This window comes from Mus caroli, chromosome 11 (assembly GCF_900094665.2).
Source record: "Mus caroli chromosome 11, CAROLI_EIJ_v1.1, whole genome shotgun sequence".
Lineage (NCBI taxonomy): Eukaryota > Metazoa > Chordata > Mammalia > Rodentia > Muridae > Mus > Mus caroli.
The window spans coordinates 96,486,526-96,499,445 of NC_034580.1; the positions used below are offsets into that span (position 1 = coordinate 96,486,526).

The following is a 12,920-nucleotide window of genomic DNA, read 5'->3' on the forward strand; positions in this document are numbered from 1 at the left end:
GATAAAGCAGCTTGCCCCCAGTCTGACAATCTGACTTTGATACCTGGAACCCCTACGGTGGAAGGAGAGAACTGAAAACACACACACACACACACACACACACACACACACACACACACACACAGTGTCAAAAAAAAAAAAAAGAAAAGAAAAAATGGTGCTTACGTGTATTAAAACAGATATAGAAATGTTAGTTCAGGGGCTGGAAAGATGGTTCAGTTAAGAGCACACTGGCTCCTACAAAGAAGGACCCAGGTTCAATCCCCCCCCAAAAGATTTATTGATTTATTGTCTGTAGGTGAGTACACTGTAGCTGTCCTCAGACACTCCAGAAGAGAGAGTCAAATCTCATTACAGATGGTTGTGAGCCATCATGTGGTTGCTGGGATTTGAATTCAGGACCTTCGGAAGAGCAGTCAGTGCTCTGAGCCATTTCTCCAGCCCCCCCACCCCCAAGGTTCAATTCCTAACACCCAAACAGTGAGTCACAACCATCTATAGTTCCAGGGCATTTATTCAAGGCCCTCTCCGACCTCTGCAGGCACTATACACATCTGGTACACATACATACGTGCAGGCAAAACACACACATTAGTGAATATAAAAATATGTATAGAGAACAGATTGTTGGGGCTGGAGAGATGGCTCAGTGATTCAGAGCACTTGCTGGTCTTACAGAGGACCTGAGTTCACTTCCTATTGCCTACCTGGTGGATCACAACCATTTGTAGCTATAGTTTCAAGGGATCCAATGCCCTCATCTGGCCCCCATGGACACATGTATGTGCAGGCAAAACCGCATACATATAAAATAATTTAACGAAAAGAAATCAGCTCGGAGAAGCCAGCAAGGATGTCCTATTTATTTTCCCATCTGTGGCTCCCTGATTCTCTTGGATTTCTTTTTCTTTCTTTCTTTTTTTTTTTAAAGATTTATTTATTTCATGTATTTGAGTACATTGTTGCTGTCTTCAGACACACCAGAAGAGGGCATCGGATCCCCATTACAGATGGTTGTGAGCCACCATGTGGTTGCTGGGATTTGAACTCAGGACCTCTGGAAGAGCAGTCAGTGCTCCTAACCGCTGAGCCATCTCTCCAGCCTCCTTTGGATTTCTATGTCCAGTCACAGCAGACTCAGAATAACAGACACGTTTCCTCTTCAGTGACCTGCTTGCAATCCATCAATATCTACAGAGACCAATAACCAGAGACCTTTAACTCAAGACAGGTTTTGTATATTAGAAAAAGTGTCCAGCACCTTCCCAGGAACATCAAATGCATCAAGTTAAGTCAATGTTGAAATTCCCAAAAGTTGACCTCAAAGTTGTCCAACACACAGATACACACACACACACTTCCATTTTGGAGTGTGCTTAGACTCAGCTTAGACTACCTGGAATGAAGCAGACGTGGCTTCCATACTCAACACTAACAAGGAGCATAGTGTGAAATAAGGAACAAATGGAGTCTCAGTGGGACCTGAGAGTGTGCATGCGTGGTGTGTTCACATGTGCACGCACGTGTGGGTAGAGGCTTTTTTTTTTCTGAACTGCTCTACACTTTTCAATGCATCTTTTACTCTGCTTTTGTGGCTGCTGTGGGACTTGTGACAAACTAACACATGCAAACACCTAAGGTCTCTTTCTCTCTGGACACATTAAAACTAAAAGAAAACAGAGTGAGTTCCAGGATAGCCAGGACTATACAGGGAAACCCTGTCTCAAAAAAAAAAAAAAAAAAAAAAAAAAAAAAAAAAAACTAAAAGAAATAAGCTGCAGCTACAAAAAAGGCTGCAGTCGTGAGGTCTTGTGTCTCGGGTTCCTCTCAGCTGACCCCTCAGTGGGACGGTGACAATTCAGCAGCAGGAAGATCCATTAGATCCCAAGATATCAGGAAGGAAGGAGCCCTGTTGGGCCTCAAAAAAACATCCAAGGGCCTCACAGGCTGATGTGTCCCTCAGTGAACTGGCAGTAGACGGATATAACCGGAGACTTAGCCAAAGGGTTCTAACAATGCCAGACAACAGAGGGATGCTTCAGGGGACGTCCTTCCCCATCACCTGCTACGGCTGCACAGGAGTATTCTAGTTCCCTACTGTGACTTCAACAATGGAAAAATGGCACTTTTCCATACCAATAGATCCTAAAGCTCATTCTCCTAAGGAGGTCTGACACAGTAGAGGTCTAAGTGGGTTAAGTTATTTTCTTCCTATGTTACATACAGAACATATAAAACTAAATATTAGCTTTAGTATATCTAAAATATAAACTCTATAAATATATTACACATCTGCTAAGAATGCATTTTTCTTCTTTTTTTTTTTTTGTCCCAAGACAGGGTTTCTCTGTGTAGCCCTGGCTGTCCTGGAACACACTCTGTAGACCAGGCTGGCCTTGAACTCAGAAATCCGCCTGCCTCTGCCTCCCAAGTGCTGGGATTAAAGGGGTGTGCCACCACCGCCCGGCAAGAATGCATTTAAAAAAAAAAAAAAAAAAAAAAGAATGCATTTTTCACTTTTATTTACAGTTACACTGCCTTGGTGGTAGATAACTGCTTGTTTGTTTGTTTGTGCCTTGATGTTTTGCTTGCGTGTATGTCTACGAGAGCCAGACCCTCTGGAACTAGAGTTACAAACAGTTGTGAGCTGCCATGTGGGTGCTGGAAATTGAACCCAGGTCCTCTGGAAAAGTTGTCAATGTTCTTAACCACTGAGCCACCTCTCCAGTCCCAAGCCACCTCTCCAGTCCCAATAACTATTTTATAATCAATAACATATTAAATTCCACAAAAAAAAAAGAAATAAAAACCACTTAACCAAACACCACGCTTTACATGATGTGGCTGCATTGTAACACTATTTGTTTTCCTGTTTTATGTTCTCTCTCTCTTTCTCTCTCTCACACACACACACACACACACACACACACACACCCCTGCCTAGCCTAAAACTGTGGATATCTGGCTGCCCTTGACCTTGTCCGCTTGCCTCTGCCTCCAAGTGCTGGATTATGGTGAGCACCAAGTCTACCTTCTCTCTATAAAACCCAGACTGATGAATTCCAGCTCTTTCTGCCTTTGACTCCCAAGTGCAGGGATTACAGCTGTGTGCTACCATACTCAGCCTTTGTTTCTTAATATATCTCTCCATAAACATTTATCACCATTTATGACAAAACACCCTCTAAGGCTAATCTGTTTGGTTTTTTAAAGAGGAGTTGCTTTAGAGAGGGAACACAGAAGTTAGCCTAGTGTAACCGGTGCACACCTTTAGTCCCAGCACTTGGGTGGAAGAGGCAGATGAATGGTTCTCTGAGTTCAAGGCTGGCTGGTCTACATAGAGAGGAGACCTGTTTAAAGTCCAAATCAGTGACACTCTCTACAGGAGATTTACACTGAGTAGGATAGATTCCTCAAATGACATATAGCCAAAGTCCCTATTTATAGCAGTAAGAAGCACTAAATTCTTTCCAAATATAAGTAAAATAAAATGTAAGCTCTGTTTGTGTTAGCGAGGGGCTTCCGTTCTCATTTTGCAATACCTTAAGTTATATAGGAGCTGATGATGCTTAGCTCTAGACATGGAAACTCAAACAGGAGGAGGAGGAGGCAAGGCTAAACTTGATAGCTCAAGGGATCAACTACACTTTGTCTAGCATCTCAGCTTTCAAGTCAGGTACTACCATACACCTGGTGACTACAATATTCCCCGTATCTCTCCGATAGGCTTATATGTCTAACTTGGACAGTAAACCCCTCAGAATCCTGATTTCTAGACCTCCTGAACTGACTCTGTTCAAATTATTCTGCCTGAAGACATTCCCTACAGGCTTGGTATGAACATGAACCACAAGGGAAGGAGAGCAAGGGGGCTGTAGTCCATCCTGAGAAAAGGATCAAATTAATCTGCAACTGATAAAAGAATCAGTTCACCTTTGGTATCAGAACAAGTCCCGCCCGCTCCCAAGCGTACTCTAACCCCCCCCCCACCCCACCCCCGCTTTTAAAACCTGTTCTTAAGCTGGTGTCGGAATTCACCGAGTGTTCTAGAAAAACCACTCACTCAGCACCTCCCTAGGCTAGGCCAGACTGGCAATCCCGAGCCACTGCAGCTGCCCAGCAGTGCCAACTGCATCTAAACAGCTGTCCTCCTTGAGCTTAAGAATGCTCTTGGGAGGAATGGCGAAGAAGCGTCTGCCCCCGTACTGCAAGAGACAAGCTCCTCATTCGCCCTTCTGCCTATCCATTCTTAACTTCTACGGCCATCGGGGGGTGGGGGGCGACCAGGTCCATACAGTGAGCATCCAATTCTCTCAACCTCACACTAAAGACCACTAAGGGTCATTAGTGAGGAAAAGGAAGTGAGGAGGAGAATGCGGGCTTCGGAGACGACCAGTCAGGACGGGCAACAATGCACACAAGTTAACCAGAGCGGGCGGAGGTCGGGGCTCTGTTAAGGAAGTCGTCATTGTCGCCGCGACGCCTCCCCCACTCTGCAGCCGACCTCTGGGGTTCCTACCCTTCCCCCCGCCCCCGCCCGGGGACCCGGCCTCCACGATGAAGCCCACCTTCCTCCCCGCTGCAGAACAAGACCATGCCTCAAGCTCCCTGCTAGGCGGAAAGCAGAAGGGGACAACAGACCCCCTAAGTGTGCCCCTCCAGAGGGATCTCGGTCGACTCCAGCTCAGATGGGGGGGGGCTCTGCATCTGGAGGCTGCCTCGCTGGCGGGTCCACCTGCCCCAAGCCACGAGCTGCAAGCTCGCCTCCTCCACGACTCTACCACCCGGTTGGTTACCTCTTGGAGTCTTCGTCCTCCAGCAGTTCAGGCTCGGTCGCCGCCATTACCACATCGCACTCCGCGGTAGCCGCCATCTTACCGCCGGGACCAGAGAGCCGGGTGGGAGGCAGGCGGTGCAGAGCACTTCCGGTCGGAGCATCGAGCCGCTCGGCGGCGCCGCGCCCAGAGGGACTCCCTCGAGCCCGTCTACCAACGAGAGGCTCCGCTTGGGGCCAGAGCGGCCTTCCATCCCTGGAGGTCCACGGTGGTCTCCGCGCTGGGGCGGGGGCCCAGGGACGGTTCCTGTGCGTAGGGGGCGCCACTTTACCCGTGAGTAGGAGGAGGGTACAGAAGGAGGTTGCCTCTCTAGGCCTAAGCTTGCCTCAGTATCCCTACAGCCCGGTTGCCATAACAACTAGCAATCCTAGAGAGTCTCCGGTAACGCTTAGGAGTCCCAGGTGGGTGGAGACGGGTCCCCAAGACACTTAAGGAAGAAAAGCCCCCCCCAAGACTACCTTCCGGACTTTGCAGTGTGTTCACAGCTTCCTCCCTGGAAAGGCATGAAGACCTGCTTTGAGCCCAATCCCCAGCTTTCATCAGTTCCTGGAAGCCCTGCCCAACCAAGCGAGGGGAACGCAGGGCGTCTTCACCCGGCTCCTTTCATCCTCCACGGATCTCTAAGCACCAACTGGTTCATCACCCCAATGACGCGGACCCTTTTATGAGACTGCTTTTATGTCAGCCGCTTGGGAGTGCCATCTCAGCGTTAAGCCTAGAAAGGATGACATGGCGCGCCAGCCCCTGCCCCGGAGTTTTATAAGGCAGCTCATGGGGTGAGGTCCTTTTTCCTTAGTGTCCCCTGTACTCCTACTTCTCATAAACTCTACCCAGCACGCTTGTCTGGCCAGATGTTGTCTGGATTGGGAAGACAGCATAATTATCTTTGTAGTACCACTACCACACACAACAGTGTTGTATTAAAAAATTGAGGCCCTCTGAGGTTAAATGTGGGGAGGAGACGACCTTGAAATTGTAATTTAAAGCCAAAAGGAACGAAAATAAGACAGTGGAATTTAAACAGGGTCTGTGCCCCTTCCCTTAAGGAAAGCTGTGTTTCAAAGTCCCTAACCTTATTTGTAGGTCCTTATCATTACTGACGGAGTGGAAACAACCTGGGCCACTGGATAGAGAATGATAGCTGGACCTCAGTGAATTGAAATGCTGTGACCCTTTAATACGGTTCCTCCTGTCATGGTGATCCCCAGCCGTAAAATTATTTTTTGTTGCTACTTTGTAGCTATAAATTTTCTACTCTTATGAATCGTAATGTAAATATTTTTGGAGATAGAGGTTTGCCAAAAAGGTCATGACCCACACAAGTTGAGAACCACTGCCTTAATTAATAAGTGAATTGAATTTTTCACCCATTTCTCAACAACAGGGGGGAAAAAAGCAAATTTTTCTTCCTTCCTGAATTCCTTATGTTAGATTTCTTCTGTTCATCTGTTCAACAGGAAACATGGGGTAAATCACACAGTCCTCAGAATTGCCCTTAGCTTGAAACCTTGTCATCAATGCTTTTTGTCCCCACACCACACATCCCCCAAGTCTTTTCATCCCAAACCCTTAAACATTAAAAGCAAATAAATAAACTTAGAGACTGCAAATCGTCTCCTAAACGATCCTCAGTTTCATCTTTGCCAAGCCTTGGCTCTTCCGAGAGAATGACCTTTCTTGCAAAAGTGGATGGAGTGTGTCATTTCCCTGTAATAAACTTACCAATGGCGTGCTATTGTGGTGTTTGGTCCCTGGCCTCCCACACACCTTCATTATTTGGCTAGTCTCTGCAATCAATACTGAGCCCCTAGGGATTTCTGGTTCCAGAACTGTCATGAACCTTGTTGTATTTCTTCTGTGTAATAGCTATCCCTGCTTGTCAACCTGACCGAATCTGGAATGAACTACAATCCAGAAATGCAGGGCGCACCTGTGATCCAGATCTTGAGGTTGGAACACGGGTTTCTAACCTGGATCTTGACATGGAGATCTTGAGGAATAATGACCAGGAAAAGCTTAAGCCCAGGTAAGGTAGGTACATGCATTTAATCCCAGGAGACTGAGGCAAGCAGATCTCAGTGTAAGGTCAGCCTGGGACAAAGCAAGTTCCAGATCCAGACATGGTGGCACACACCTTTAATCTGGGACACACCTTCTGCTAGAGGCCTTCATAAGGACGTTGGAAGAAGAGCGATCCACTCTTCTTTGCTTGCTTACGCTTACTTGCCAGCACACCTGTTGGAACCTACTACTTCAGGATTCCATTTAGACAGAAGACCAGCTGAAACAACGAGCCTCGTGGGACTGAGAGAACTACTAGATTCTTGAACTTCTCATTCACAGCTGCCCACTGTTGGGTTCATTAGAATACAGACTGTAAGTAATTACAGTAAATCACCTTAATTTATAGAAACATTCCATAAGTTGTGTGACTCTAGAGAACCCAGACTGATACAAGAAATGTCATGGTTCTTGTATTTCCTCTGCTTCAGAAATCTCTGTGCTATTCAGCCCTTCAAACCTGAACACAGTCACCCCCCTTTTCTCCCTTCTTTTTGGTATCTATCACCTCTAAGTTAAATGCCCCTCTGCCATGCCCATAGCACCCCACTTCAATAACAGCATTCATCATGGTTTGTTTTAATTGTTAGTTTGGCTGGCTAAGTATTCTAGACAGTGAATTTATGGTTCAATCACTTTAACTTGTAGCTTTTCCTTTGTATATGGCCCTACTTAAGGCACAAACAAGACAAAGTAGGTGCTGAGGTGTTTGGTTTCTCTGTTTGTTTTTGAGACAGGGTCTCTGTATAGACTATGTTGTCTTCAGAAAGTCTCCCTACTTCACCTTCCCAAGTGCTGGGATTCAAATGTGAGCCTCCATTCCAAGTTCAAAAAATTGCATGTTTAGTTGAGTGTGGTGACATGTGCCTTTAATCTCAGTGCTCGGGAGGCAAAGGCAGGTGGATCTCTGTGAGTTCAGAGCCATCATGGTCTACAGAGTGATTTCAAGGCCAGCCAAAGCTACACAGAGAAACCCTGTCTTGAAAATCAAAAGAAAAAAAAAAAAATTGAGGCTCAAAGAGCATTTGCCTAGTATGTGCACGATCCTGGGTTCCATTCATAGCATAGTATAGCCAAGAAAAGAAAAAGAAAACTTGTCGAATAGATGATAGAATTAACGAAGCGTTACTGTCTTTTAGAGAGAGAACATTTTAGTGTCAGAGCCTGGAACATCGGCTTAATAACCAGACACAAGTTCTGGTGGGCATTTCCCCGCCGGCCTCTGGGGGAGCTGTGCGATCCGCGCTCACTTTACGCCGCCGGAAGTTGTCTTGAAGGCTGGCCGTTGCGGGGCGGGACCTCTGGGCCAGTCCTTCCACCCAGAGGAAGAGGGCCGTCTTTACGGTCGAGCTGCCCCTCCCATGGTCCGGCCCACTCCGGGGGGCACCTCAGCGGGAGTGCTGCGGGGACCCGGGAGGTATGAAGCTGGGAGGCAGGGCTTGGCGCGGCCTCTGTCTCCGGTTCACTTTGGTTGTCCTGTGTCTGCCTCTGAGATTCTGCGGGGTGCCCTTCAGGGGTACTCTGTGGCGGCGGCCTCTGGCAGCCTCTCGAGTGTCGCTTACTAAAAGGCTCACACCACGGGGTGGAGATCAGCGACAGGAAACTCTCCTGGAGAGGTTTCTGCTTGGGACCCCTTTGAGGCTGACCTCTGGATCTCTGCTTTCTGGGGGGAGGAGGAAGGAGAGATTACTGGCGCTCCCCGGGTGCCTGTGTCAGGAAGTTTCCCTTTAGAAGGACCGCTCTCTGCAGTCTCAAGAGAGTTTATAAATCTGAGCTTTCTTTCTCTGTGCCTGTCGGCCCAAGGGATGTAAAAGCCACCTTCCGGAAGCACTTTTCTCTTTATTCTGTTTCTTGTCATATCTTTTATTTTACCGGTGGATTCAACTGGGAATGGTTAAATGGAATTTATTACCATCCAAATTAGTCATTCAAGAAAGCAAGTTATGCCGGGCAGTGGTGGTTGCACGCCTTTAATCCCAGCACTTAGGAGGCAGAGACAGGCAGATTTTTGAGTTCGAGGCCAGCCTGGTCTACAAAGTGAGTTCCAGGACAGCCAGGGCTATACAGAGAAACGCTGCTCCCCGAAAGAAAGAAAGAAAGAAAGAAAGAAAGAAAGAAAGAAAGGAAAAAAGTTTTTCTCTGTATTTGCACACTCTCCCTGAGGAGAAGATGTCAAGAAGAATCTAAAATTCCTGCTTCTTTCTTCACGGAAGTCATGGTTAAAGGGAGAAAGCAGCCTGGTGTGCATATGCCTCAACTATTTCATCAGCTGGGAGCCAGCTTGGGGTACATGAGACCCTGTCTCAAAACAACCCCCTCCCCCCCCAATCAAACAAAAAGAACAGGAGTATTTGTGGAACTTCCTTCAGTAATTGGTGCCCTATACATCTTGTACACAGGAACAAACCCGGCCAGCTGTTTTTGTCACCCCACTCTCTAGGCCCCTCCCTTTGTGGTGCCATTAACCCCACCCCGGCTGTGTGCCAAACCCTGGCCACTCCTGGGATAAGGAGGTTAATTACAGCTCACTGCTCAGTAGTTCCGTAAACACATCGGGGTGTGCTAACTCCCTGATGCTCCCTCCCCAGCCTGCTGTTTGGATTCTGTCTTTCCCTCACCACAGAGCTTCTGTCCTTTTAGGTTGAAAGCTAAGCATGGGGAAGAGCTGCAAGGTGGTCGTGTGCGGCCAAGCATCTGTGGGCAAAACTTCAATCCTTGAGCAGCTTCTGTACGGGAACCATGTCGTGGGTGAGTGTTGCTGGGCCCAGGCGACTGGCGGAAGTGAAGGATCTGGTCACATCCTGAACCCAAAAGCTAAAAAGGACACCAGCTGCTTTCACACCCTCCCAATTGGGGCTGGAGGCAGGGCTGACTGTCAGAGCCCTGGTCTAACATGTACTAGTCCTTGGGTTTGAACCCCACAATGGAGGGGAAAAATAAAACATTGTACCACCCAAGTTCTATGACATTGTACAAATCTAGAAGGAAGAAACCCAAAGCCAAGATAGGAAGAAGCCCATTCCCACCCCACAGCACTTGGCCAGAGGTGGATGTAGGGTGTCTGCTTGTATTACTGCCCGCCTTGTTGTTATCGTCTTTGAGAGGCCCTCACTGTACGGCCCAGGCTGGCCAGGAACTCACACAGATCAACCTGCCTCTGCCCCTGCCTCCCCTCCTCCAAGAGCTTCAATTCAAGGTGTGTGTCTCCACACCCAGTTCTGTGTTGCCCTTTTGCTTGGTGTGATAAAGACACGACACTCGGTCTCACTCTCAAGCCTGGTCTCTCCGTAGCCCCCATATCCCTTATGCTCTGCGTCTGGTCGGCTTGTTAGGCTATCTACCTCGCTCCCATCTCCCATCTCTCTTGACTCATTTTAACCCAGGTTCTGAGATGATCGAGACCCAGGAGGACATCTATGTAGGCTCCATCGAGACGGACCGAGGGGTGCGGGAGCAGGTGCGTTTCTATGATACACGGGGTCTCCGGGATGGGGCCGAGCTGCCCAAGCACTGCTTCTCCTGCACTGATGGCTACGTCCTGGTCTACAGCACAGACAGCCGAGAGTCGTTCCAGCGCGTCGAGCTGCTCAAGAAGGAGATCGACAAGTCCAAGGACAAGAAGGAGGTACATGTCCTGGACTTCTGCTGGGAGCCCAGTGGTAGGAGAGCGTGGGTCCTCGGTATGCTTTCGGGTGTGTACTGGCTGGTTTTGTGTGTCAACTTGACACAGCTGGAGTTATCACAGAGAAAGGAGCTTCAGTTGAGGAAATGCCTCCATAAGATCCAACTGTAAGGCATTTTCTCAATTAGTGATCAAGAGTGGAGGGCCCCTTGTGGGTGGTGCCATCTCTGGTCTGGTAGTCTTGGGTTCTATAAGAAAGCAAGCTGAGCAAGCCAGGGGAAGCAAGTCAGTAAAGAACATCCCTCCATGGCCTCTGCATCAGCTCCTGCTCCCTGACCTGCTTGAGTTCCAGTCCTGACTTCCTTTGGTGATGAACAGCAATGTGGAAAATGCAAGCTGAATCAACCCTTTCCTCCCCAACTTGCTTCTTGGTCCTGATGTTTGTGCAGGCATAGAAACCCTGACTGAGACAGGGTGCTGGCATGATTCCCAGTTGTGCTCATTTGCCAAGAGGTAGTTTAGGAGCTAGAAGGCCGGGAGGGTCTTCAACCCGCACAAGAGGTAGCAGGCCACGTGATAGGACAGCTCAATCGCTGAGTTGTCTTCTTGGTTTAGTAGGGTCCCTCCTAGCACATGAAGCGCGGCCTAGTTTTCCTTCTCTGGGGCTCTGTGCTCTTGCTAGTCCTCCAGAAGTCCTCTGGGAACTGCATCCTCCCCAGCTGTTGGCCAGAAACAGCTGATGGCCACGCCTGGTCCTGAGCCACTGCATGCCAACAGTCCCTGTTCTCGTCTGTCCTCTCCAGGTCACCATCGTGGTCCTTGGCAACAAGTGTGACCTGCAGGAGCAGCGTCGCGTAGACCCTGAAGTGGCCCAGCACTGGGCCAAGTCCGAGAAGGTGAAGCTATGGGAGGTGTCGGTGGCTGACCGCCGCTCCCTCCTAGAGCCGTTCATCTACCTGGCCAGCAAGATGACCCAGCCGCAGAGCAAGTCTGCCTTCCCCCTCAGCCGCAAGAACAAGGGCAGTGGCTCCTTGGATGGCTGAATAGCTGCCCTTCTTGCTTCACCATTCCAAGCCCATTCTGGGATGGATGGCGAGCACAGGGTGCATAAGCAAGCTGTTCTTCCCAGTCGGTAGGGGATTGACCCTCTAGGCCAGGAAGCTGGGCTGGCCCAGGCCAGTGCCACCTTTGTCCTCTCTTAACTCCAAGAAGTGCAAGTGAACTTGATTGTTGGCCCTCCCGTGATCTTCCATAATAGTCCCCACCCCACCCCCAGCTGACCATATTTTCTCCACTGTCACCTGGACACTTATGGGTTAGTGTCCCTTCCATCTGCCTGGTGCAGGAAGCAGGGCCGTCGTGCAACGTGCCCAGTCCAGGTTCTGCCTCCTATCAGGGATCCCAACTCTGAATTTCCACTAACACACACAGTACCAGCCTTAAAGCAAGAGACTAGGTACTGTAAGCGTACATTTGTGCGTGCTGGCTTAGGGTTGGTTCCTCATCCTCCACTCTGGTCTTTCCTCTGGCCTGTTCAAGGCCTGGTAAAGCCAGGCTCCTGGGAGTGGCATTTCCTGTTTGACCTCTACCCATCTCCCAGTTGTTTCACTTCCTCTTCCTGTTCTAGGAGCAGAGGTCTTATTGGCTGAGGTAGAGTGGAGTGATGACTGGGCTGTCACTTGCCCTGAGACTTAGCAAGGCTCTTCTCCTCTGAGCATCAGTCTTCTCATCTGTGAGTTGACAGAAGCTTGGATGTCACCTAGAGCCACGGGTAGCGCTGTGACTTTTCTAAAGCTGGTGGCTTGGGCCTCCTGTGTGTCTTCTGCCCCTGCTCCACCCTCTTCAAGGTGCTACACCTACCGGCCCTGGAGGCTGGATGGCCTCTCTTAACCACCAGGGGGCAGGGGTGCACTCTGCTCAGTGCTGCGAGCGAGCGGCAGTCTGTGGACCTGCCCAACAGGGTAGTGTCCATCCCTCCTGGTTGGTTTTGGCTAGTAGCTGGACTTATATTTATACTCTCTCTGTATTTATGCGCCTGCTGCTCTGGTGAAGGTGGGATAAGCCGCGCACCCAGCCCTTCTTTCTTACCTCAGATGCCTGAACAGAACCAGGCAACCCAGTAGCAGCTTCCCAGGAGCTGACAAGCCTTCCATCAGAGGCTTGTGCTATCAAGTGAGCTTATGACCCACAACCTGCGGTGCCCACTCCGTGCTTCTGATGTGCACACCTCACACGGGTTAAACACTACGGCCAGGCCACCTCCAATACCCTTTCCTCCTCCTGGAACAGGCGAGAGGGGGCTGGTGCCCAGGCCTGGGCAAGGAGAGTCGGGGCACCTACAGGCTCAGGCTTGAAGTTCATTTATTGATGTGTTGGACACAATAAAACCACAACTGCTGTTA

The 12,920-nt window shown here is 49.2% G+C and overlaps 2 protein-coding genes across 7 annotated transcripts in view; one reads left to right on the forward strand and one right to left on the reverse strand.

Moving 5' to 3' along the window:
• Dnajc7 (DnaJ heat shock protein family (Hsp40) member C7) overlaps positions 1-5,353 on the reverse strand; it is a 38,707-nt gene extending 33,354 nt beyond the window's left edge. Inside the window, exons 1-2 of the mRNA XM_021175511.1 lie at positions 5,294-5,353; positions 4,797-5,081 (exon numbers count right to left, since the gene is read on the reverse strand). Of these exons, the coding sequence (XP_021031170.1) occupies positions 4,797-5,081; positions 5,294-5,340 (332 nt within the window). The 5' untranslated portion in view covers positions 5,341-5,353. The remainder of the gene's footprint in view (positions 1-4,796; positions 5,082-5,293) is intronic.
• Positions 5,354-5,522: 169 nt separating this feature from the next.
• Nkiras2 (NFKB inhibitor interacting Ras like 2) lies at positions 5,523-12,920 on the forward strand. Of its 6 annotated transcripts, none has more exons than XM_029483410.1 (6): positions 5,523-5,611; positions 6,702-6,866; positions 6,998-7,211; positions 9,537-9,644; positions 10,280-10,521; positions 11,322-12,920. In XM_029483410.1, the coding sequence occupies exons 4-6, from the start codon at positions 9,551-9,553 to the stop codon at positions 11,559-11,561; spliced, it is 576 nt and encodes a 191-aa protein (XP_029339270.1). In that variant the 5' UTR covers positions 5,523-5,611; positions 6,702-6,866; positions 6,998-7,211; positions 9,537-9,550; the 3' UTR covers positions 11,562-12,920. The 6 variants fall into 6 exon arrangements, with proteins under 6 accessions (XP_029339270.1, XP_021031175.1, XP_021031176.1 ...); XM_021175516.2 differs by having other exon boundaries at positions 7,066-7,211; XM_021175517.2 differs by having other exon boundaries at positions 6,702-6,861; positions 7,066-7,211.

What these genes read in the sequence shown, in the direction of transcription:
- Nkiras2 (XM_029483410.1), top strand. Translation starts at nt 9,551, where the DNA reads ATGGGGAAGAGCTGCAAGGTGGTCGTGTGCGGCCAAGCATCTGTGGGC. An exon ending in GTACGGGAACCATGTCGTGG is followed by an intron (nt 9,645 to 10,279) that starts GTGAGTGTTGCT and finishes ATTTTAACCCAG; the next exon opens with GTTCTGAGATGATCGAGACC. An exon ending in AGTCCAAGGACAAGAAGGAG is followed by an intron (nt 10,522 to 11,321) that starts GTACATGTCCTG and finishes TGTCCTCTCCAG; the next exon opens with GTCACCATCGTGGTCCTTGG.